Below are 25314 nucleotides of genomic sequence, written 5' to 3' on the forward strand. Positions count from 1 at the left end.
AGCCTGTAATCCCAGCACTTTGGGAGGCCGAGACGGGCGGATCACCAGGTCAGGAGATCGAGACCATCCTGGCTAACACGGTGAAACCCCGTCTCTACTAAAAAATACAAAAAACTAGCCGGGCGACATGGCGGGCACCTGTAGTCCCAGCTACTCGGGAGGCTGAGGCAGGAGAATGGCGTAAACCCGGGAGGCGGAGCTTTCAGTGAGCTGAGATGTGGCCACTGCACTCCAGCCTGGACGACGGAGTGAGACTTGGTCTAAAAAAAAAAAAAAAAAAATCATTTAGTGGAAAAGGTTAATCTTATTCTCCATCAGCAGAAGGAGAGCTCAAGATGAAACAGAAGGAAATTGTGGGAGAGGTTTGATTTAGAGACAGGGAAAGATTGGCAGAAGATCAGGGTGATTAGGTTAGGGAAATAACTAAACTGCTGTAAGAAAGTCCCAAAGATATGGTGCTAGACATTTATTTGTCTCTCACAAGAGTCTAAGACGGGTAGACAGGCTCCTTTACTCCACAAAGACATTCAGAAACCCAGGTTCTTTCCATCTTGCATATCCACCATTCTCTCTATTAAAATATCTTTTATTTTGTTTTTTATTTATTTTTAGGTGGAGTCTTGCTCTCTGTCGCCCAGGCTGGAGTACAGTGGCATGATCTCAGCTCACTACAACCTCTACCTCCCAGGCTCAAGAAATTCTCCTGCCTCAGCCTTCCGAGTAGCTGGGATTATAGGCACACACCATCACACCTGGCTAATTTTTGTATTTTTAGTAGAGACGGGGTTTCAACTATGTTGGCCAGCCTGGTCTCAAACTCCTGACCTCAAGCGATCCACCCACCTTGGCCTCCCAAAATGCTGAGATTACAGACATGAGCCACCGTGCCTGGCCACTTTATGTTTTACTTTGGAATGTGGCATCTATCTATTGTCTTTAAGACTCAGCTGAAACTAAAATGAAGAGTTTCTCATTTAATCTCCTGATTCATTACCTTTTAACAGTTTACAAAGCACTTTCAGACACTAGATCTTATTTGACCCTTGCCATACCCTCTGTATTACAGAAATCATTTCCCAGTTGGCACTATCACTGCCTTGCTGCTCCTGCAGCTGCCTCCTTCCAGGTAGCTGGCTCTCTGACTGGATTTCATCATTTCTGCTGCTGTTGCTGTCACTGTTGCTGCTACATCTGCTGGCTCAAATACTTTCCTTGTCTTGCTGGCAACACACGTGGTTAAGTCCCAGCTGAGGGTTCCCAACCAGGAGAAGGAAGGAGTGAAAGAACAGGAAAATAAACTGAAGAAGAAATAGAGGCCGGCGTGTACTGTAGCATTAGTGTTACACAGCTCTATACTAGGACTAATTATCTCCCAAATCTCCTAGAGGAAGTTCTCTGTACCTCCACATTTCAGGAAGCAGCAAGGTGGGCTCTCACAACTATCCAGTAATCCTGTCCAGACCAGGCACAGTGGCTCACGCCTGTAATCTCAGCACTTTAGGAGGCCAAGGTGGGCGGGTCACCAGAGATCAGGAGTTCGAGACCAGCCTGGCCAACATGGCAAAACCCCATCTCTACTAAAAACACAAAAATTAACCAGGCGTGGTGCTGTGGGCCTGTAATCCCAGCTACTCAGGAGGCTGAGGCAGGAGAATGGCTTGAACCTGGGAGGCGGAGGCTGCAGTGAGCCACAATCAGGCCACTGCACTCCAGCTTGGGCCACAGAGTGAGACGCTGTCTTATAAAAATAATAAAAAAAATAAAATAAAATAATTCTCTCCCCTCCTTGGGTAGAATGAATTATTATTCCCAATTCCTTACCTCCTACATCATGTGATCTTCCAGACCACACATAGGACAGAGTATTATTTCCCCACTATATCAAGGTTGAACTTGGCCATGCAACCTCCTTTAGCCAATGAAATGTTAGCAGGTATGACATAAGTTGAAATGAAAAATGTGCTTGCCTGGTGTCATTTGGCCTTTTGTGCTCCTGTGATTGCCAGAAGAGAGCTGCACTCGCCATCCTACCTACATCCCAGAATGAAACATTTGGAACAGACCTGATCCCAACCCAAATCCTGGCTCCTGAAGTAGTCTCCTCCCCAACCCAACCCATCAGCAATCCACCAGACTCAGGAGCAAGAAAAATATATGCTGTTGTAAGCCACTGAGATTTTCGGTGGCTTATGACACAGCAAAGACACTGACAAATACTCTTCTTCACTCCTGTACTTCTCCGAAGAGTCCTCTTCACTCTCCCAGCACGAACCCTAACCCCCTCTTAATTAGCAAGATTCTTCACTGTGTGGATGCAGATTCTGTACCTCCTTTGGTGATTTGCATTACATTTGGTTAAAATATGTTTACTGATCCCTTACTTTACGGTTAGTTGCCTAGAAAGGGGATTTAGGTAAGGTCCTATCCTTTGTCCCCTTACAAACCCAGGGAGGGAATCTAAAGTTCCCACCCAGAATAATCCAACCAGTAACTAATATAAACAGATCCTTAATCAAAATCTAATGCAACTCCTTTCTGCTCCCTACATAAAATCATCAAAGTTGAGAGTGCATATATATTTTTTTGTAGATGTTCACTCAGCATTTAAGAAATAAGTTAAGGCTGGGCACAGTGGCTCATGCCTGTAATCCCAGCACTTCGGGAGGCCGAGGCAGGTGGATCACCCAAGATCAAGAGTTTGAGACCAGCCTGGCCAATATGGTGAAACTCCATCTCTACTAAAATACAAAAAATGAGCCATAGTGGCGGGCACCTACAATCCCAGCTACTTGGGAGGCTGAGGCAGGAGAATTGCCTGGACCCAGGAGGTGGAGGTTGCAGTGAGCTGAGATCATGCCATTGCACTCCAGCCTGGGTGATAAGAGTGAAACTTCATCTCAAAAAAAAAAAAAAAAAAAAAAAAAAAATACACACACACAAGAAAGAAAGAAAAGTTAATTTCTTTGTTTGGGACACTTCTTTTAACAGAGCTTTGGATGTGGAGTGTTTTCATTCAGTCCTAGAAACACAACACTGTTCTTTTTAGTCTTTTAAAAGTCAACTAGGACTGGCACGGTGGCTCAAGCCTATAATCCCAGCACTTTGGGAGGCTGAGGCAGGCGGATTACTTGAGGCCAGGAGTTCGAGACCAGCCCGGACAACATGGTGAAAACCCATCTCTACTAAAAATACAAAAATTAGCCAAGCATGGTGGTGCATACCTGTAATCCCAGTTACTCAGGAGGTGGAAGCATTTTAAACCCAGGAGGCAGAGACTGCAGAGAGTTGAGATTGCTCTACTGCACTCCAGCCTGGATGATGGAGTGAGAGAGACTGTCTCAAAAAAAAAAAAAAAAAGGCCAGGCACGGTGGCTCACACCTGTAATCTCAGCACTTTGGGAGGCCAAGGCAGGCAGATCATGAGATCAGGAGTTCGAGACCAACCTGACCAACATGGTGAAACCCCATCTGTACTAAAAATACAAAAATTAGCCAGGCATGGTGGCGCATACCTGTAATCCCAGCTACTCAGGAGGCTGAGGCAGGAGAATGGCTTGAACCTGGGAGGCGGAGGTTGCAGTGAACCGAGATCACACCACTGCATTCCAGCCTGGGAGACAGAGCAAGACTCCATTTCAAAAAAAAAAAAAGAGTGGCTGAGGCAGCTTTTGTGAAGAAAAAACCAGACATGTCACACTTTCAAATATCAAGATCTATTACAAAGCTATGGTAATTAAGATAGCATAGTACTGGTGAAAAGACAGGTGAACAATCAGTGGAACAGAATGGTGACTTTCACAAATATGATCACCTGACAGGACAAAGGTGGCACTGTACTGATGTAAGGAGAGGATGGTATTTTCAGTAAATGGCACTGAATCGGCTGGCTACCTATGGCTGCTTTTGTTATCTTTTACTCATCTCAAAGTTCTCTGTGGTATTAGAAGAGCAAGAAACATACACACGTCTATGATTCTAGTCAGCCAGACATGAACTTTTCTGCCCATTTAAAAAAACAAAACAAAAAGCAGTAGTAAACAGTGGACTTTTTTGATCATCCCCAAATCTGGATGTAAATTGGACTTTGAAGCAGTTTGCCTCAGAGCTGCTAAATTCAAACACGTCCTAAAAACTTGACCTACCGTTTTTTAATGCTGTATCCAAAGGAGCAAGCAGCAGACGGAAGGGGGCTACACTAGAAGAAAAGCAAGCAATCATTTTGCCCCACAGTAGAGACCACCCCAGGGCACAGTGGCCACCAGTAGAAGCGGCAGTTCTCTGGACAGGAAATACTGCCATTCCATACACAAGTAATGCTTTGATCTTCCACTGTATTATTTTATTGAAAACCAATAAACTTTCTTTATTACGAAGGAGATGCCAGGCACAGTAGCTCACACCTGTAATCTCAGAACTTTGGGAAGCAGAAGCAGGCAGATCACGAGGTCAGGAGACTGAGACCATCCTGGCTAACACAGCGAAATCCCATCTCTACTAAAAATACAAAAAAATTAGCCAGGCGTGGTGGTGGGCGCCTATAGTCCCAGCTACTCGGGAGGCTGAGGCAGGAGAATGGTGTGAACCCGGGAGGCGGAGTTTGCAGTGAGCCGGTATCGCACCACTGCTCTCCAGCCTGGGCAACAGACTGAGACTGTCTCAAAAGGAAAAGAAAAAGAAAAAGAAGAGGGAAGGAGATTAGGAAAGATTAGGTTTGTTGTTCTCATTTTCAGAAATTTTTGTTCCAGCAACACAGACCTCACAGTTAAAGGGGAAAAAAAGAAAATCCTTGATTCCTTTGCTGATGACTATGGCCAAGAGTAGGGGAGCTTTGAATAGAAAATTCATGAAAGATACGTGGATGGCAAATAAGTATCTGATGAAAAGCTGCTCATCTCATTAATCATTAGGGAAAAGCTAATTAAAACTACAATAGAATATAACCACACCCATTAGAATTGTTAAAAATTTAAAAAGGCTGACTATACATGTGTCCCTCCAAAATTCACATGTTGGAACCTAATATCTAGTGTGATATTATTAAGAGGAGGGCCTTTGGGGAAGTGATTAAGTCTTGAGGGCTCCACCCTCATAAAGCACCTAGTGCCTTTATAAAAGAGGCTTGAGAGAGCTGTCTGGGCCTTTCTTCTCTTCCATGTGAGGACACAGCATTAGTCCCCTCTTGCCCTTCCACCTTCTGCTGTGTGCCGATGCAACAAAAAGGCACCGACTTGGAAGCAGAGAGCAGCCCTCAACAGACACTGAACCTGCCATCATCTTGATCTTGGACTTCCCAGTCTCCACAACTGTGACAAATAATTTCTTTTATTTATAAATTACCCTATCTGGCTGGACACGGTGGCTCACGCCTGTAATCCCAGCACTTTGGGAGTCTGAGGTGGGCATATCACGAGATCAGGAGTTCGAGACCAGCCTGGCCAGCATGGTGAAACCCTGTCTCTATTAAAAATACAAAAAATTAGCTGGGCGTGGTGGCACATGCCTGTAGTCCCAGCTACTCAGGAGACTGAGGCAGGAGAATTGCTTGAACCTGGCAGGTGGAGGTAGCAGTGAGCCGAGATCATGCCATTGCACTCCAGCCCGGGCGACAGAGTGAGACTCCATCTCAAATAAATAAATAAATAAATTACCCTAAAGATATTTTGTTATATAGCAGCACACTAGACTGAGACAAGACCAAAAAAAAAAATACATATAATTCCATTTATATAAAACTCAGAAGTGTAAACTAATCTACAGTGACAAAAAGCAGAGTAGCGATTACTTTGGGATGAGGAATAGGAATGGGAGAGAGGAACTCAAGGAAAGTTTTGGAGTGATGGATATGTTTACTATCTTTATTGTGGCAATGGTTTCATAAGTGTATATATGTGCCAAAATTTATCAAGTTGTACACTTTAAATAGGTGCAATTTACTGTTTGACAATTATGACTCAATAAAACTGTTAAAAAATAAAATTGATAACAGTCAACCACAAATTAGACAATAAAATATAAATCTCAAAATCACTCTTGGCTAAAAAGAGGTTTGACTAAAACTTTGAGTTATATCCAATGAATGAGGAATAAATACATTACAAGAATATGAACTGATATGGGGCACAATGTAAAAATTATCTCATCGACAAATCTATTTGGATTCTTATGCCAGCTCTTCCATTAATTACTTAGTGCTATGAGTTGAATTGTGTCCCCCAAAGAATGATATGTTGACATCCTAACCCCTAGTATCTCAAGAATACAACCTTCTGGAAATAGTGTCATTACAGATGTATTAGGTTGGTGCAAAAGTAATCATGGTTTTTGCCATTTTTAATTAGTTAAGATGAAGTCATACTGAAGTACGGTGGGCCCCTAATCCAATATAACTAGTGTCCTTATAAGATGGCCACGTGAAGACAGAGAAACAGAGATAACTCCTTGCGACAATGAAGACAGAAATTGAAGTTATGAAGCTACAAGCCAAGGAATATCAAAAACAGCCCACAAACCACCAGAAGCTAGGAATAGGCAAAGAAGGATTTTTTCTTTCCTACAGTTTTCAGAAAACACGGCCCTGCCAATACTTTCAGCCATCTAGTCTCCAGAATTGAGACAAATTTCTGTTGTTTTAAGCCATCCAGTTTGCTGTTTGTTATGGCAGCCTTGGGAAACTAATACACTTGGTGTTACTGGTAAGTCGTTAATATTTCTATGCCTCAATTTCCTCACTTTTACATAAGAGGGTTGGACCAGATTATATATAAAATTCCTTGGGAAAATTCATTAGTCTCTTACGACTTGACTGCCTCATCTGTAAAATGGAGATAATTATATAATAATGCCTGGCACAGGCAAGCACTAAGTGTAAGCTGATACTTACACATACCAGTAATACCAGTAGTGACTCTTTCAGTTCTGGCAATCTATAGTCCAGAACCAATCACAAAGGATATGAAGTTTGTATGTCCAGTGAATTCTAGAAACAATAATTTAACAGGAAGAAAAATACCCTACAGTTTTTGAATGAGGGCAAAATAAGGAGTCGAACAACCAGAAAGGTGGCCTAAATAGCTGTGACAAAGGGTGAGACACAGGAAGGAAGGCATTCTCATAGCAGTAGGTCCTCCCACTTCCTCCACTGCTTTACATTTCATGGTAAGCCCATTCCAACTTTTACCTGAGTCCCTCCAGGAGTGAGAACTCTCTCCCACACAGGTTCCTGCTGCTAAGTGGCTCACCCGGTCTGATCATGGTACCACTTTTATTAGGTTTTTCCACTAATTATTCAATGCAAATATATATACCAGATACTACATAGGAGAAGGGATACAGCAGGGAGTAAAACAGTAAGTCCCTTATTACAGTTCTAGAGTCTAAAAGGGGAAACAAACATTAAACAAATAATTTTACAAATACTCACATATTACAAACGTGAGGGTACTATGAAGACAAAGGACAGAAAGCACATCCGTGTCAGGGGTCAGGGGACGCTTCCCTGAGAAAATGAATTTTAAGATGAAACCTGTAGGATAAGTAGAAGTTAACCAGGAATAAGTGTCAAAGATAAGTTGGAGGAAACAGGCAGAGGGAAGAAGGTATGTGCAAAAGCTCTAAAGCAAAGCTTTCCACATTTGTGGTACATAAACAAGTGATGAGAGATGAGGCTGGAGAGGTAGGCTGCAGACAGATTGTGTGGCCATCATAGCCCATAGCAAGGAGTTTGATCTTCACCCTAAGTTCAAGGGGGAGTTACTGAAGGGTTTTTAAGCAAAGGAGTAATATAAGACTTGCATTTTCCAAAGATCACTCTGGCAGCAGCGTAAAAAATAGATAAGAGGGGTAGGTGTGGCTATAAGGATATACGGAGTGCTACTGTAGCCTTTCAGATGAGACAATTCAATGTCATAGCTCAGGATGGTTGTAGAATTGGAAAGAAATGGTTAGAGAAATGCATTGGTAAAATTTGATTGGTGTCAAGGACTTTGGGATGCTGCTTCCAGCAGCTCAAAACTCCACTGAAATTCTGCTGAACAGAATTAGTCTGGAGAACAAGAGCCACACATGTTAGCCAGAAGAACCTGGAGCAGAAGGCTGCTTCAGAATCTGTGTCATCTAGAGGGAACCTGAGTTTCTGTACTTCATGATGCTTTTTTGAGCAGATCTAAAGGCTACAGACACCCCTAACAATAGATGATGTGTCACTGATAAATGACTAGGGACTGGGAGCAGGGCAAGATAGAAAATAGGTTCTTGGAAAGGTATGTAATTATTCTCCAGTCTTCTTTTTGTCACTTTTCCTTCTTCAGCAGGTTATTGGGGCCCAACTGAGCTGGGTGAGTAGTAACCCCTGCCCCTTTACCATGCCTCATCCATCACAGGTTGTTTCTCCTTCACCTTTCCACCTCTTTGCTTTCCTTCCCTCTCATCTCCCCTTTCTACTCTCACCTCACTTCCCCTGCTTCACATCTTCCCCGCACTGTCTCCCTCGGTGTGGAGAGATTTCCCCAACCTTAGAGGTCCCCTCAATATTGACAAGATGGGCACTGTCTCCCTAGTCCCCTCTTGTGGTCATAACTACTCACTGCAGCCATGGTGGCCTACGCGGACTTGGGCCAGAGGGGACAGACAGATCCTGGTCTGAAGGCAGACTTTTCCCCAGACTATAGCTAAACTGACTGTTGCACCATTCTTCAGGTTTGTGTCCAGCATTTTTTCTGCAGGTGAAAAGACAGTGACAACAAGCTAATAGTGCTAAAAATTTAACTCAACAAATATTTATGAGCATTGGCAATATATAGCTACCAGAAATTCATTATTTACTAAGGATAAGACCAATGCCATCACAGTTCTGGCACACCATAGGGAATAATACTTAGCATACTTAGAACACTGCTAGCTTAATACATTCATTCATATCAGGTTCATCTATATGTCAATAAATGCTCAAATACAAGGCAAGTGAGAAGCAGGTGGTGGACTAAAGAAAGAAAAGTCAAGAATAGGATATACGCTTAACAGGGGTACCTTCTTAAGACATACATCATTAGGCAATTTCATCATTGTGCAAACATCATAGAGTACACCTATACAAACCTAGACGGTATAGCCTACCACCCACCTACAATCTATGGTATAGCATATTGCTCCTAAGTTACAAATCTGTGAAGCATGTGACTCTACTGAATACTATAGGCAACTGTAACACAATGGTAAGTACTTGTGTATGTAAACATAGCAAAACATAGAAAAGGTACAGTAAAAATATCATATTATAATCTTATGGCACCACCATCACATATGTAGTCCATCTGTGACCAAAATGTTATGTGGTGCATGACTATATGCTTTAGGTAGCATGTGGAAAAGCAAAATGAGTTACTCCACACTAAGACTTGTACAAAACACATGCAAAGTTACTTTAAAAATATAAAACAGCCCTAGGCCAAGATTTGACTGAAACATTTATTGATATTAACATTTTGTTTTGGTTTGCGTGTTTTTTTCTTTTTTAAGAGGCAGGGCCTCGCTCTGTGGCCCAGGCTGGAGTATAGTGGCACGATCATGCATGGCTCACTGCAACCTCAAAAATTCTGGGCTCAGGCAATCCTCCCACCTCGGCCTCTTGAGTAGCTAGCACTATAGGTGCACACCACCATACCAGGCTAATTTTTTTTTTTTTTTTTTAAGAGATGGGGGTCTCTCTATGATGCCCAAGCTGGTCCTGAACTCCTGGCCTCAAGTGATACTCTGGCCTCCCACAGTGCTGTGATTATAGGTGTGAGCCTCCACACCCAGCTAGTTTGTGTATTTTTGATAGCCCTAGCATAACCTTTTGGTTTCCCAGGGTAATGCAGCTAAGAGTCTGACAATTCTGGCTCACAAAATCTCAGGACAGTATACTGGTGTATAATAGCTGCTGGACACCATGAAAAAATAGGACACAGTCCAAAGTACCCCCTACTGCCGCCATTTTTTTTTTTTTTTTTTTTTTTTTAGATGGAGTCTGGCTCTGTCACCCAGGCTGGAGTGTAGTGGCATGAGCTTGGCTCACTGCAACCTCTGCCGCCCAGGTTTAAGCAATTCTCATGCCTAAGCCTCCCAAGTAGCTGGGATTACAGGTGCACACCACCACGCCCAGCTAATTTTTGTATTATTAGTAGAGACAGGGTTTCACCATGTTAGCCAGTCTGGTCTCAAACTCTTGACCTCAAGTGATCTGCCTGCCTTGGCCTTCCAAAGTGCTGGGATTACAGGTGTGAGCCACCACACCTGGCCACAAAGGATCCATTTTTTAAGACACTGGTTGCATAAAACAACATTCCCATTACATCATTTCCACCCTTTTGCTATTACCATGACATTCAAGGGTAATAAGGGAAGAAGCCTGACACTGCAATCTTATACCTCATTCAGAGCCTCTTGCCAAAGTCACTTCCCTACCTGTTTCTTGTCACCTGGGTATCCTAAGACATTTTGCTCCACAAGTTAGCATGTGGGAATTCCCTCTATGCCTGTCATCAACAAAACAAAAGAATATCATAGAGCTGACCTATTAACAAGTGAAAGGTAAGGGGATGAGCATTCTAAAACAAAGGAGTACAAACTGTTACTAGGTAAAATGTTTGAGATAATGAATATCTATAGGCTTACATTTTTGTAAACAGAATAAATCATAAAATTTATATAAATGGCTACCTACAAGGTAAGGGAGAGAACAGACTATAAACACAAGGGATAGAAGTTATTCTTTAAAACAAATGAGCACTGAGGTTATATTTTAATTCCATCATCCTACTGTTCTTGAGAATGGAGATGGTCAGCATGAAAAAAATAATGTAAAGATGTAAGACAGAAGAGGTTACGTTAAGGTCCCTAGTTCTGAATGTGAAGTGTCATTATGAAATTATGAGGCATTATATCTATCTCTGTTCACTGAAAAAGTGTAGAAACAATGACAATTATATCTGCAATGGACATCCCTAGCACTGAGACTGTAAACCATCATTTCCTATTAAAAAGAAACCAGAGTTCTTGGCCGGGCGTGGTGGCTCACGCCTGTAATCCTAGCACTTTGGGAGGCTGAGGCGGGGGGATCACAAGGTCAGGAGATTGAGACTATCCTGGCTAACACAGTGAAACCCAGTCTCTACTTAAAATACAAAAAATTTGCAAGGTGGGGTGGCAGGCGCCTGTAGTCACAGCAACTCAGGAGGCTGAGGCAGGAGAATGCCATGAACCCAGGAGGCAGAGCTTGCAGTGAGCCGAGAGCATACCACCGCACTCCAACCTGGGGAAGAAAGTGAGACTCTGTTTCAAATAAAAAAAGGAAACCAGAACTCCTTGGAGAAATGGGTGATTCTGGCTTTGGAGTAGGAAATGAACAAGCCTAAAACATACTGACATATAAATAGCAAAGCCTACTGAGGCCGCATCAAAAGGACTCAGAGGCCAACTGAAGAACATCTCCTTGGGCAAAAATAGGACAACATAGGTACCAGTAAGTTTTTTGTTTTTTTGTTTTGAGATGGAGTTTCGCTTGTCACCCAGGCTGGAGTGCAATGGTGCAATCTCAGCTCACTGCAACCTCCGCCTCCTGGGTTCAAGCGATTCTCCTGCCTCAGCCTCCCAAGTAGCTAGGACTACAGGCGCGTGCCAGCACATCCAGCTAATTTTTGTATTTTTAGTAGAGACGGGGTTTCCCCATGTTGGCCAGGCTAGTCTCAAACTCCTGACCTCAGGTGATCCACCTGCCTCGGCCTCCCGAAGTGCTGGGATTACAGGCGTGAGCCACCATGCCCAGCCAGGATTTTTTAACTGTAAGAGACTAAAAATCAAATATGCTTAAATCCCTAAGTTCCTCATTATAATTTTTTTTTTTTTGAGACTAAGTCTCGCTGCAGCTAAGTCTTGCTGCAAGACCCAGGTTGGAGTGTAATGGCATGATCTCAGCTCACTGCAACCTCTGCTTCCCAGGTTCAAGCGATTCTCCTGCTTCAGACTCCCAAGTAGTTAGGATTACAGGCACACACCACCATGCCCAGCTAATTTTTGTATTTTTAGTAGAGATGGGGTTTTACCATATTGGCCAGGCTGGTCTCGAACTCTTAACCTCAGGTAATCTGCCCACCTCAGCCTCCCAAAGTGCTGGGATTACAGGCGTGAGCCACCGTACCTGGCCTTTCATTATAATTTTTAAAACTCTGATTACCTTTGAAGGTTGCTAATGACCCAATTCATTATTCTGAAAAACAGTAAATAAAGAAAAAGAGTTAAGTATTGTTATGGTTTGAATGTTTGTGACCCCAGAAATTCCTTAATCTTTTTTAAAATTAATTTGTTTGCTAATCTTCTCTTTATCATTCCAATTTTAGTATATGTGCTGCCAAAGCAAGCACCCAAAATTCTTATGTTGAACTCCTAACCCACAAGGCGATAGTACTAAGAGGTGGGGCCTTTGAGGAGGTGATTAGTCATGAAGGCTTTGCCCTCATGAATGGGATTAGTGTCCTTATAGAGACCCCAGAGAGCTAGCTAACTAGCCTCTTCCACCATGTGAGGACAGAGTAAGAAGATGCTGCTGGCGAGGCTCAGTGGCTCAAGCCTGTAATCCCAGCACTTTGGAAGGCTGAGGCAGGTGGATCATGAGGTCAGGAGTTCAAGACTGGCCTGGTCAACATAGTGAAACCCCATCTCTACTAAAAATCAGCCAGACATGGTGGCGGGTGCCTGTAATCCCAGCTACTTGGGAGGCTGAGGCAGGAGAATTGTTGAACCCAGGAGGCGGAGGTTGCAGTGAGCAGAGATCGTACCACTACACTCCAGCCTGGGCAACAGTGCAAGACACTGTCACACAAAAAAAAGAAGATGCTGCCTTAAGAAAGTAGACCCCCTTGCTAGACACCAAATCTGCTAACGCCTTGATCTTGGATTTCCCATTCTTAAGAACTGTGAGAAATAAACTTCTGCTGTTTGTAAACCACCTAGTTTATATCATTTTGTTACAGCAGCCTGAACAGAGTAAGACAAGTATTTATCCTGCTTTTCCTATGCAAACTATATCACTGGGTGTCCAAATAATAGATAAAGAGAAATTTCTTCAGTTTTCCAAGTAATAGATGAAAAAGAAAGAAATTCACAATATCACCATTTTACAACACCTAATGAATCAATAGATCTCAGCAATGAGCATCAAAAGGGTGCTACCAGCAAAAAAAGAGACAACCAGACATTACATGCCTCCTGACAGAAGACACCACCACCTATGAAGACCACCTCTGGACCCAACTGCCAACTTGCAGGAAATACCAACAGAATAACATGTCAAACTACAGTATGAAGATGCAATCTGCTAAATCCAGACTATGAAAACTACACAGGAACAACCACCCATTTTTTCCAAAACAAAATTAGGAGAGAGTCACCTATAGATTAAAAGAAACTTATAAGACATTATCATCAAGTCACCATACTGTGTGAACTTCATTTGAATTATAACTTAAATCATCTACCTACATACATACTTACATACATACACACAAAAATATGACAACTAGAAATTGGAAAACTGACTCAATACTTGATATTAAAGAATTATTGCTAATTTTTAAAAGTATATTTGTGTATCTTTTAGAGATACATAACAAAATATTTACAGATTAAATGATACATCTGAGATTTGCTTCAAAATAATACATACAGGAAGAAAATGGATGGCCATGAGTTGATGTCAGAAGAAACCATCCAAGAAGGCAAATTTTTATCTTTTTGACGAAAAATTTCAATGCAAGAGGTATAGAGTGAGAAGATTTTTAGCACAGATTTAATCGGAATCTCAGAGGGAGACAGAAGATTCTGGCTTGGACCTCCAGAACAATACTAAATAGAAATGTAATAGTGGGCAAACTTCTCTTAATCCTGATTTCGAAGAGAAACATCAAAAAACTTGCTGGGGTATTTTTTGTAGATACTATCAAGTTAACAAACCTTTTCTACTCCTAGCTTCTCTAAGTTAAAAAAAAAATCGCACATGGTTATTAAATATTATTTTTAAAACCCTGCCTCTATTGAGATGATTTTTCTTCTTTAATCTCTAATGTGTTGAAACACAGCTATATAAAATGTTTATTTAATATAAAGAATTGCTATGCTGTATTAGACATCTGAAAAATTACAAAAGGAACACTGCAGCATCACAGATTAACTAAAGGAAGCAGCTACCACCCTAGGGCAGGGGAAACAAAAGGAAAAGTTTGAAAGAAAGGGCCCTGCAGACCTGAGACTCAAATTCTGAGAAACAGTTGCTGCTTGGCTGCTAAAGGTACCTCAGGATCTCAGAAGAAGAGCTTGAAGGAGAGACCCCACACATGTGGGACTCTGACCTGAGAAGGGAATGCTGGCTGGCCAGTACTGTACATCTGAAGAGGCACAATGAGGGTGGTTATGGGAGTGCAGAAAAAAAACTGCAAACTGGAACCAAGTGATATTGTCAGAATGAGGAGTTGTTACTGAGAGAATGTTGACAGAGACAGAAAGCAAAGAGAAGAAAAGTGTCCCAGGCCAGGTGCAGTGGCTCACGCCTATAATCCCAGCACTTTGGGAGGTCAAGGCGGGTGGATCACTTGAGGCCAGGAATTCAAGACCAGCTTAGCCAACATGGTGAAACCCATTCTCTACTAAAATGACAAAAATTAGCTGGGTGTGATGGCAGACACCTGTAATCCAAGTTACTCGGGAGGCTGAAGCAGGACAGTAGCTTGAACCTGGGAGGCAGAGGTTGTAGTGATGCTGAGATGGCACCACTGCACTCCAGCCTGGGCAACAAAGTGAGACCCATCTTGAAGAAAAAAAAAGAAAAAGGAAAATGTCTCTTCTAGCCCTACAACCTGCCTTTAGTAGTCCCTACAGGCCAGCCAGCTGGCAAAGGAGAAATGTGATTTGCAGAGTTCTAGCCCCAGCAAACAACAGTGTAAAAACCAGTGCAACATTCCTTTAAAAGAACCACGTAGGATAATCTGCTATACCAGACAGAAATCATTACTTATTATAAAAGTAATTCTAACAGTGTAATGTTAACAGAGATACAAAAACAGACCAATGGAACCCAACAGAGAGCCCAAAATCAGACCATTTGACAAAACTGTCACTGCATGGGAGCAGAGAAAACCCATGTGACAGTCACATGGAAAAAAAAGAATTGGATCGCTACCTCCCTTATACACAAAAACAAACTCCAACTGGGCATCAAGGCACACACCTGTATTCCCAGCTTCTTGGGAGGTTGAGGCAGAAGGATCACTTGCGCCCAGGAGTTCCAGGTCAGCCTAGAAGCAAGATTCCCCACCTCAAAAAATAAAATAAATTGGTTAAACCACTATGGAGAACTAGCTTTACATTATCTAGTAAAGCCATAAATACATCTACCCTATGACCCAAATTACACTGCTGGGCATACCACAGAGATATGTAGCCACATGTGCAACTATATGTTCAGTTTGTTTTTATTAAAGAGACAGGGTGTTGCTATCACCCAAGCTGGAGTGTAAGATCACAGCTCATTGTAACCTCAGACTCCTGGGCTCAAGAGATCCCCTCATCTCCTAAGTAGCTAGGACTACAGGCACACACCACCATGCCCAGCTTATTTCTTATTTTTATAGAGACAGGGTCTCACTATGTTGCTTGAGCTGATCTGGAACTCCTGGACTCAAGCAATCTTCCCACCTCAGCTTCTCAAAGCACTGGGATTATAGGTGTAAGCCACCATGCCCGGCCCTTAATATATAAAAATATTAGTGACTAATTTTTGAAATATCCAAAACTGGAAACAATTATCTCTCAACATTACAGTGAATAGTGATGGAGTTATATAGTAAAATTCTATACATAGTAGAATAATAATAGTGTAGTAAATCCCAGCTACTCGGGAGGCTGAGGCAGGGGAATCACTTGAACCCAGGAGGCGGACGTTGCAGCGAGACGAGATTGCACCATTGCACTCCAGCCTGGCGACACAGCGAGACTCTGTCTCAATTAAAAAAAAAAAAAAAGTAGGAAATTTCTATATATAGTAATGAAAATAAATGAAAACATTTTGATGTAGACAAACAGGATGAATCTTACAACTTTGCTGAGAGGGGAGCAAGGCAAAATAATACAAGCAGTATAGGCACTGCTACTTGTAAGTCAGATTAAATATTTAACTGTAAACATCAAGACTGAGTTACTATCTTGTCTACAGATTTGTACTTTTCCCTTACAAACGAATGAACCTATAGACATGGCTGGATTTGCTATTTTGTTTGTATTTATTCAATGTCAGCATTAACTAATCATTGAAAAACTTGGATGAAGTGATGCCTGAGCTGAAGAGAGAGAACTTACACTTTTAAAATAATAAGTTACCATTTTCTGAGGGTTTACATGTTTCCTAGAGCTTCTAATTCTGTGTTTTCCACTTTATCTCACAATACTTCTAGGTCAGTGTTACCCTATTTACACAGTTGAGAAAACTGAGGTTCAGGCCGGGCGCGGTGGCTCAAGCCTGTAATCCCAGCACTTTGGGAGGCCGAGACGGGTGGATCACGAGGTCAGGAGATCAAGACCATCCTGGCTAACATGGTGAAACCCCATCTCTACTAAAAAATATAAAAAACTAGCTGGGTGAGGTGGCAGGCGCCTGTAGTCCCAGCTACTCGGGAGGCTGAGGCAGGAGAATGGCATAAACCCGGGAGGCAGAGCTTGCAGTGAGCTGAGATCCGGCCACTGCACTCCAGCCCGGGCAATCGAGCGAGACTCCGTCTCAAAAAAAAAAAAGAAAACTGAGATTCAGAGAGAGAGTGATTCTCTTAAAGTCACAAAAGTTCTCAAAGTGGCAAAACCAGGATTCAATCCAGGTCCTTCTGAATTCAAACCCCATGTACTTGGCTACATTTCAATGTTTCCTTTTCAAATAAATCCAAGAATGGCTGGAGAATAGCCTGTAAGAGAAAGAACATTTCAAGATGACTCTCCATAGATAAGTAAGATCAGATTATGAAGTCTTAAATGCCATGTTAAAGCAGCTGGTTGTTCTTTTTCCTGACAACAATGAGGTGTAACTGAAGGCTTAGGGGTTGCCATAAGCAGTGAAGAGACAGGATAAAGTTTTTAAGATCATTCTGGCTGCAGTATGGATTGAAAAAGTGTAAGACTTGAGGCTGAGAGACCAACTAGGAGATGACTGCCTTTCTCAAGAGAAAGGGTGAGGGCCTAAACCAGGAGTCACACATGAAGCATAAAGGAGTGAAGCAGGCTGGTTTTCTAAGACAGTTCCTTAGAACAGCTGTCAGTTTTGGTAGAGGGGTCATCCTTAACAACTAGAGACCTCTCCCCAGTCTTTGCACACCTCCAGAACCAACAGGTCATTGAAACCTTCTCACACTATAGCTTCTCATCACAGCTGCAAAAAGTTCTCTGCTTTTAAAGATTCATGATTATATTGGGCCCACCCGGATAATCCAGGCTACTCTCCATCTCAAAACCCTTAACCTTGACCACATCTAAAGTTCTTTTTGCCATTTTACAATAGCATATTCACAGATCACAGGGATTAGGATGTGGACATCTTTGGGATGATTATTCTGCCTATATAGTTGGTACTCCCTCACACAACTGTAACTAAATTAACACATGCAGCAACCCTGGCCTGAGAAGGTATGATTACCAAAGGCTCAAGACTTTCCAGGAAAGAAGGTAGGTTCATACCACCAGGCAAACCAAGACCTACCATTATAACTGAGGGGATTTAGAATGTATAGCAGAGAGGGGAGATGATTACCAGTTGCAGCCCCAAGACAAACCGTAGCTATGAGGGCTCTAATTTGTACCCCTAAGTTTCTCCTTTAAAAGGCCCCCAGGAATCATGAACATGCATGGGAGAAGTGGATCTGTCTGACAAAAGGCTGTAGCCATGGAGGTATGCCGCCCAGATTTCAAGAGTGCAGTTAACTGACAGTCTCCAGCATCCTCACCTTTGGATCGACCAAGATACCACACTTCCCTCAGGTTGCTGCTAGTGACTGAGCACAGCAAGGGTATTAAGCCATTTCTTCTAACAGACCTTTGTTTAGAGACTCCATTACCAAGGCCAAAACTTTCTCAGTAATATGGTGCAGCCTGAGGCCCCTCCTACCCCATCTTCCTGTTTTCTCTGCACCTAATGAGAGCCAGAACCTTGGAGAATGGTAGCCAAACATAGCCTTCCCAAAACTTACCACAGCTGAGTCTGCAAGCATGCGTAGCTATCAGAATTTCTGAGGTTCTAAGAGTAGATTCCCCGGCCCTCATTCCCCAGAAAGTGTTGATGGGCCTATTAATTTACTTTTTAGCAATCATGCTGGGTGATACATATGCTAGTGGTCTGTAAATTACATTTTTTTAACCAGGAAGAGGATATCTGAGTAGTCATGTTCAAGCTCATAGCTGTGTAAGAAGTAACGTTTGTCTTAGCTAGGCATGATGGCACATAAGTCCCAGATTTAAGAGGCTGAGAGGCAGGGGAATGGCTTGAGCCCAGTTCGAGACTGCAGTGAACTATAATCATGACACTGTTCTCCAGCCCAGGTGACATAGTAAGATCCCATCTCAAATACAAACAAACACATAAATAAAAAGTAATGTTTGTCTTTGTGGATAAAGTATAAAATGCACTACACTAGGCTGGGCATGGTGGCTCACACCTATAATCCTAGCACTTTGGGAGGCTGAGGCAGGCAGATCACCTGAGGTGAGGAGTTCGAGACCAGCCCGGCCAACATAGCAAAACCCCATCTCTACTAAAAATACAAAATTTAACCAGGCACGGTAGCGCATGCCTGTAATCCCAGCTACTCAGGAGGCTGAGGCAGGAGGATCATTTGAACCCAGGAGATGGAGGTTGCAGTGAGCCAAGATTGAGCCACTGCACTCCTGCCTAGGCGACAGAGCCAGACTCTGTCTCAAAAAAAAAAAAAAAAAGTACTAAACTAGGGAATCAAAAAAGCAGTGGGAACTACAAACTTAAAAACAGTATCACTGGAAGACCTAGTAAAGGCAATCTCCCTAGGGGTTCATCTGATGGACCTTTTATGAGTTACTTTTGACCATTCTCTGAATGTAAATGCTTAAAGTTAATTAAGATGATGGTGTAACTGTAAGCCACTCTGTGCCCATTTCAGTTCTTATAGAAAGTAATCTTTTGCCCTCCTTGTCATAATGCAGTATAGAAATAGACAATTTCTAGTGTAGGCACCTCAACCCTAACTGAACTTCTATTTTAACCCTGCTCTAAGATTCAGTGTCAAAACGATCTTGACAATACCTATCTATCTTAGTGATCCAGCATCAGGCCCAATTTCTCTTATGTTTTTTTTTTTTCTCTTGTGTTTTAAGTATATTCCTACCATCAGAGAATTTTGAGATGGCATGAGCATTATTTTTTAAAAAATAATTATTTAAAATTTGAAAATATAGACACAGGGTCTCACCATGTTGACCAGACTGGTCTTGAAGTACTGAGCTCAAGTGATCTACCTATCTCAGCCTCCCAAAGTGCTGGGATTACAGGTGTAAGCCACCACACCTAGCAGAGATGACACTGGCATTAATCGTGAGAAATGGGAGTGGGAGTAGGGGACACAGAGTGGAGGATAAAAAGAAGATATTTGGAACTGATTGGCTTTAATAAGTCCTGCACCTTTTCATTTACTTCTTTCTTAAAAGTAAAACCAAAATGAGCTACTGAAGATTTATTTTTTCCTGGGATGGAAGTATTATCTGTCCCAATTTCCCTTTCCCATCAGAGACAGGTCCCTAAAACCACGAAAAAGAGACTATATTCTCAAACAAAACATGCATTCAATTCAGGTGACTGATATTTTTATAACATTTTCTTTAACATTTAGTAGAAACTATATACAATAAATTTGTACTATATTTTACATAAGATAGCAACCACAGAAATTTATACAGGTTAAAAGCAAGATGGATAAGGAGGACCCAGTCCTGTGGGCTGTTTTCTCAGAGGATAAAAGCCAGAGTTCACCACGGAAAGGGGTTAAAGATTGCCCAATTAAGTAGAGGTGAAGAAAAGTTAAACTGCAGGTCTTTAGATAGAGATAACCAGATATTAGGGTCATCAGTATCTAAAAGACACCACTCACAAAGACAGCTCCCACCTAGCTACTTAAGTGGATTTCTATCCATGACTTCGGAAATCCCATTACAAAGATGTCACTTTCCTTTTAGGTATAGTACCAAATAATCCCAGAAGCTTTGATAGGGATTATCTCTCCTCCTTGCCCTGAGTGGGAAGAAACCCACAACTTTTAAGAAGTATTGGTCCATGTCCTCAAAATTTGGCTTTACCTTTGACTATAATACTCAATCCAGAAGAAAAACAAGATAGTCTGGGTTGCCTGTGTTTTGTGAGAGATGATCAGAAATACTTCTTTGAAGAATGAGAAATTTAAATCCACCAAAGTAAAATGGTTCCCCAAACTATCAACTAATACAAGTGGGTTCTGGCTTCCCATTTGCAGTAGCCAATCCACTCTGAGACAATGGTGCAGAGGCTTTCTCAGAATTTCGAGATCCCTGGGATCTGCACCCATCTCCAGCCATCTGCATCTGGCCCTGTTAAAAGAAATAAAGGCACTTCAGTTAAAAATTCATTCACTGTGGTCTGAAGTATGAATCTGACTTATCAGTGGCCATGTATACTAGCAATAAGAACAATACAACAGAAATTAATTAATTCTGGACAGATGCTCCTCCCTATATTAGCTATCCCTGTCCCTTGGAAGAGCCTATTCCTGAGCCTCTTCTAATAGGTTGGAGAGCTATAGGTTGTTTCTTCCAAATGAAATAGCCATTCCCTGCTGAGGTCCCAGAACAGCCAACAGACCATAGGAAGACAGTCCTTTAGGCCTCTGCTTGAAACCAACAGCTACAGTACAACTGCTGGTTTTCAGTCAGGGCCACTGGAATTCTACCCAAGGCTCACAGACAGAACTCAAATCACATTACTTTACTGGTCATTCTATAATGAGGACAATTTCAGTGCTGAACTCTCCCTCAGAAGGTACAATTTACCTAGATTCCTTGTCTCAAGCTTTTATTTAAATAAATTTATGTCCTACTCTGGGATATGAGGATCAGGGGCCATTAGGTGTTCTAAGAGTCTATCTGGAGAACTACAGCAACAAGGGTATACAGGAGCAAAGTGGGGCATTTTTTAAAGTGCTTTGCTTATATGGTATTCAATGAGCGAGAGACATGTGGAGCATCTTTATACTAGTGATGACACCCCACTCCCCTCCAGGAGTACATGCTATCCAGCAAGGAACCCTCTGCCTGGCCAGGTCTCTACATGGGGGAAACAGGTGGAACTGTTCTTCACTTGCCAAAATATCCACTGGGTCTTCAGCAATTTCTTTGACTAAATGATCTTCAAGGGTTAGTGAAGGATCAAAAAGCAAAGGTGAAGGAGGACACTGCATACCATCACCCACAACATCCAAGTCCTAGAAAATAAAAGAGAAAAGCCCATCAGCAATACCAAGGGAAACAATAATAAACGTGGCATGCTTTTCAGCAAACTTTAAAGCAATACTCTGCTGTCTCCCTCAACCCTAGCCTACCTTTGATCAAAAAAAAATTTTACCAGAACGTCCAACAAATGAAACAAGATCCAAGAGCACTGAGAGCTTTTGCTGCCAAATGTAAAACATAGACCAATATAGTGGATTAAAAAACACAATTCTGGCTACCACACCTGTAATCCCAGCACTTTGGGAGGCCGAGGCAGGCAGATCGCTTGAGCCCAGGAGTTAAAGACCAGCCTAGGCAACATGGTGAAATCCTGTCTCTACAAAAACTGCAAAAATCAGCCAGGCACAGTAGCACACACCTGTGGTCCCAGCTACTCCAGAGGCTGCTGAGGTGGGAAGATCCCTTGAGCTCGGGACGCAGTGGCTGCAGTGAGCCGAGATTGCGCCTCTGCACTCCAACCTGAGTGGCAGAGTCAGACCCTGTCTCAAAAAATAAAAATGTCCAGGAAAATTCATAGAAACACAAAGTAGGAACAGAGAATAGTAGGGAACAGGGGAAAGGGAAAGGAGAGAGTTACTGTTTAAAAAATACAAAGCTTCTGTTTGGGTTGATGAAAAAGTTCTGGAACAGAAAACACTGATAGCTGTATAACATGGTAAATGTTCATAACACCACTGACTTGTACACTTAAAAATGGCCAGGTACAGTGGCTCATGCCTGTGATCCCAACACCCTGGGAAGCCGAAGTGGGAGGATCACTTGAGGCCAGGAATTCAAGACCAGCCTGGGTGATACAGCAAGACCCCATCTCTACTTACCCACCTACATACACACATACATACATAGGTTAAAAGAGTAAAATTTTGTTATGTATGTTTTACTACAATTAAAAAAATATTTTTTAAAAAAGCGTATTCTCTCTGAGGCTACCTGTAATCAACATGCAAGTTCACCAGTGATTAATTTAAATATGAACAATGCTATATTAAAATTAAATACCGCTGGACAATACAAGATTGCCTGATTAACATCCTAACAGCCACAAAACAAGCAAACAAGCTCCAACAGGGGAAAGGGAGAAGGTAGGAAGAAAGGAAGGATGACAGAAAACTCACAGTTCCTCTGAATGGCTCGGAAATATTATTTTGGTTAAGTCCCTGTCCCCACAGAGCAACAACCTGGTTTTTTTTCTTGTATTTTTGTTTTTTGAGACAGAGTCTTGCTCTGTCGCCCAGGCTGGAGTGCAGTGACACGATCTCAGCTCACTGCAACCTCCGCCTCCTGGGTTCAAGTGATTCTCCTGCCTCAGCCCTCCCGAGTAGCTGGGACTACTGGCACGTGCCACCATGCCCAGCTAATTTTTTGTATTTTTAGTAGAGACAGGGTTTCACTGTGTTCAGCCCTCCCGAAGTGCTGGATTACAGGCATAAGCCACCACGCCCAGCCAACTCCCTGGTTCTTAAGGCTAACATAGTTTTGCTCTGTTAAAAAAAAATGACATTACATTCTAGACTATGTTTCTTCCAACTGAATTGGCACTTCGCACTGGAATACTGAATAGCCAACAGACCACAAGGAAGACATCACTCTTAGCTCCTGTTTGAAACCAACAGCTACAGCAAACCATTGGTCTTGATTCAGGGCCTAAGGCATTACAAAGGCTCAAACAATATATCAAACTAACTTTCATGCCACTGCTTTTCAAGAGTCTGGTGCTAAACTCCCCCTTCCTAAGAGTTAAAAATATCCAGGAGGTTTGTACCCCTCTATGCCTAATCCAGTTTATAGACGCTCTATGTTTCTATTCATCTAGCTTCGGAGAAGCTTAGTTATACGCTTTTAAATAAATCTAAGAATCTGCAATCCTTTCTCATTTTTTGGTGTGCTAATCACCAAAAATAAGAATCACAACATCTTCACATTAAAGAATTTATATAATTTAAAAATCTACTTAAAGTTGCTCAGGCCGGGCACGGTGGCTCAGGCCTGTAATCCCAACACTTTGGGAGGCTGAGGCGGGAGGATCACAAGGTCAAGAGACCATCCAGGCTAATATGGTGAAACCCTGCCTCCAATAAAATACAAAAAATTACCAGCCTGGCCAACATGGTGAAACTCCATCTCTACTAAAAATACAAAAATTAGCCAGGCGTCGTGGCACGCACCTGTAGTCCCAGCTACTCAGCAGGCTGAGGCAGGAGAATTGCTTAAACCCAGGAGGCAGAGGTTGCAGTGAGCCGAGACCGCGCTGCTGCACTCCAGCCTGGGAGACAGAGCAAGACTCTCTCAAAAAATAATAATAAAATAAAGCTGCTCAATTTAAGCAGAAACATAGGACACAGGATACACTCAACCTACCATCCATTTCAGGTGAGTTGGAAACTTCTGTAGTACCCACAGAAGCCAGTGTTCTCACACCATGAAGACTATAAATCTGTTTTCTCCCATTCTTTTACCATGTGTAATTTTTGTGTGTATATGCGTGTGGTGAGACAGAGTTTCGCTCTTGTTACCCAGGCTGGAGTGCAATGGCAAGATCTTGGCTCACTGCAACCTCCACCTCCCAGGTTCAAGCAATTCTCCTGCCTCAGCCTCCAGTAGCTGGAATTACAGGTGTGTGCCACCACATCCAGCTAATTTTTGTATTTTTTGTAGAGGGAGTTTCACCATGTTGGCCAGGCTAGTCTCAAACTCCTGACCTCAGGTGATCCCGCCTGCCTCGGACTCCCAAAGTGCTGGTATTACAAGCGTGAGCCACCACGCCTGGCCCACGTGCAATTCTTATATAAATAATTAGCTTGGAAAGGGTGTGGTGGCCCATGCCTATAATCCTAACACTTTGGGAGGCCAAGGTGGGAGAATCACTTGAGGCCCGGAGTTTTGAGACCAGCCTGGCCAACATGGCAAAACTCTGTCTCTACTAAAAATACAAAAATTAGCCAGGCATGGTGGTGCGCACCTGTAATCCCAACTACTTGGAAGGCTTAGTCCGGAGAATCACTTGAACCCAGGAGGCAGAGGTTGCAGTGAGCCGAGATCACGCCACTGCACTCCAGTCTGGGTAACAGAGAGAGACTCTGTCAAAAATAATAATAATAATTAGCCTGGAATTATTTAAATACTGAAGCAAAAGGCATCCAAGTCTCAAGATAATAACGGAATGGATACGTTTTCAGAAAAGGCTTTTCTCATATATACAAAGTGTTGTCTTTTATAAGATTTTAAATTGGGAAAAGGAACCTAAAATAAGAAAATCAGCAAAAATGCCTATTAAAACAGGAGTGTTTTAAAAACTGAAGTATCAGGATATAAAGAGAATCCATGTTTTCAGCCGGGCACGGCGTCTCATGTCTGTAATCCCAGCACTTTGGGGAAGCTGAGGCGAGTGGATCACCTGAGGTCAGGAGATCGAGACCAGCCTGGCCAACATGGCAAAATCCCATCTCTACTGAAAAATAAAAAAATAAGGCAGACATGGTGGCACACACCTGTAATCCCAGCTACTAGGGAGGCAGGAACAGGAGAATTGCTTGAACCCAGGAGGTGAAGGTTGCAGTGAGCCAAGATCGTGCCACTGCACTCCAGTCTAGGTGACAGACCAAGATTCCATCTCAAAAAATAAATAAATCAATAAAGATAAAATAAAAGAATCCATGTTTTGTTACTATCTCCAAAACCACCAATAGAGAATGAGAGAGAAGGAACTCAAAAGCAGTAAGATTAAGGTATTAAGTTACTACTTGCCAA

The 25314-nt window shown here is 42.4% G+C and overlaps 1 protein-coding gene and 2 non-coding genes across 6 annotated transcripts in view; all 3 read right to left on the reverse strand.

Moving 5' to 3' along the window:
- Positions 1–19876: 19876 nt before the first annotated feature.
- KANSL2 (KAT8 regulatory NSL complex subunit 2) overlaps positions 19877–25314 on the reverse strand; it is a 29213-nt gene continuing 23775 nt past the window's right edge. For all 4 annotated transcript variants that reach the window (XM_023211256.2, XM_023211255.2, XM_023211257.1 and 1 more), the window contains 2 exons: positions 21420–21539; positions 19877–20649 (listed from right to left, as the gene is read on the reverse strand). In XM_023211256.2, coding sequence (XP_023067024.1) covers positions 20518–20649; positions 21420–21539 — 252 coding nt within the window. In that variant the 3' untranslated portion in view covers positions 19877–20517. The remainder of the gene's footprint in view (positions 20650–21419; positions 21540–25314) is intronic.
- Positions 20861–20997, reverse strand: LOC111542114. The gene has a single exon (XR_002731456.1). It is a non-coding gene; the product is annotated as a small nucleolar RNA SNORA2/SNORA34 family (small nucleolar RNA).
- LOC111542113 lies at positions 23080–23214 on the reverse strand. Its single transcript, XR_002731455.1, has one exon. It is a non-coding gene; the product is annotated as a small nucleolar RNA SNORA2/SNORA34 family (small nucleolar RNA).

The sequence above is a fragment of the Piliocolobus tephrosceles genome, chromosome 10 (genome assembly GCF_002776525.5).
Source record: "Piliocolobus tephrosceles isolate RC106 chromosome 10, ASM277652v3, whole genome shotgun sequence".
NCBI classification, from domain to species: domain Eukaryota; kingdom Metazoa; phylum Chordata; class Mammalia; order Primates; family Cercopithecidae; genus Piliocolobus; species Piliocolobus tephrosceles.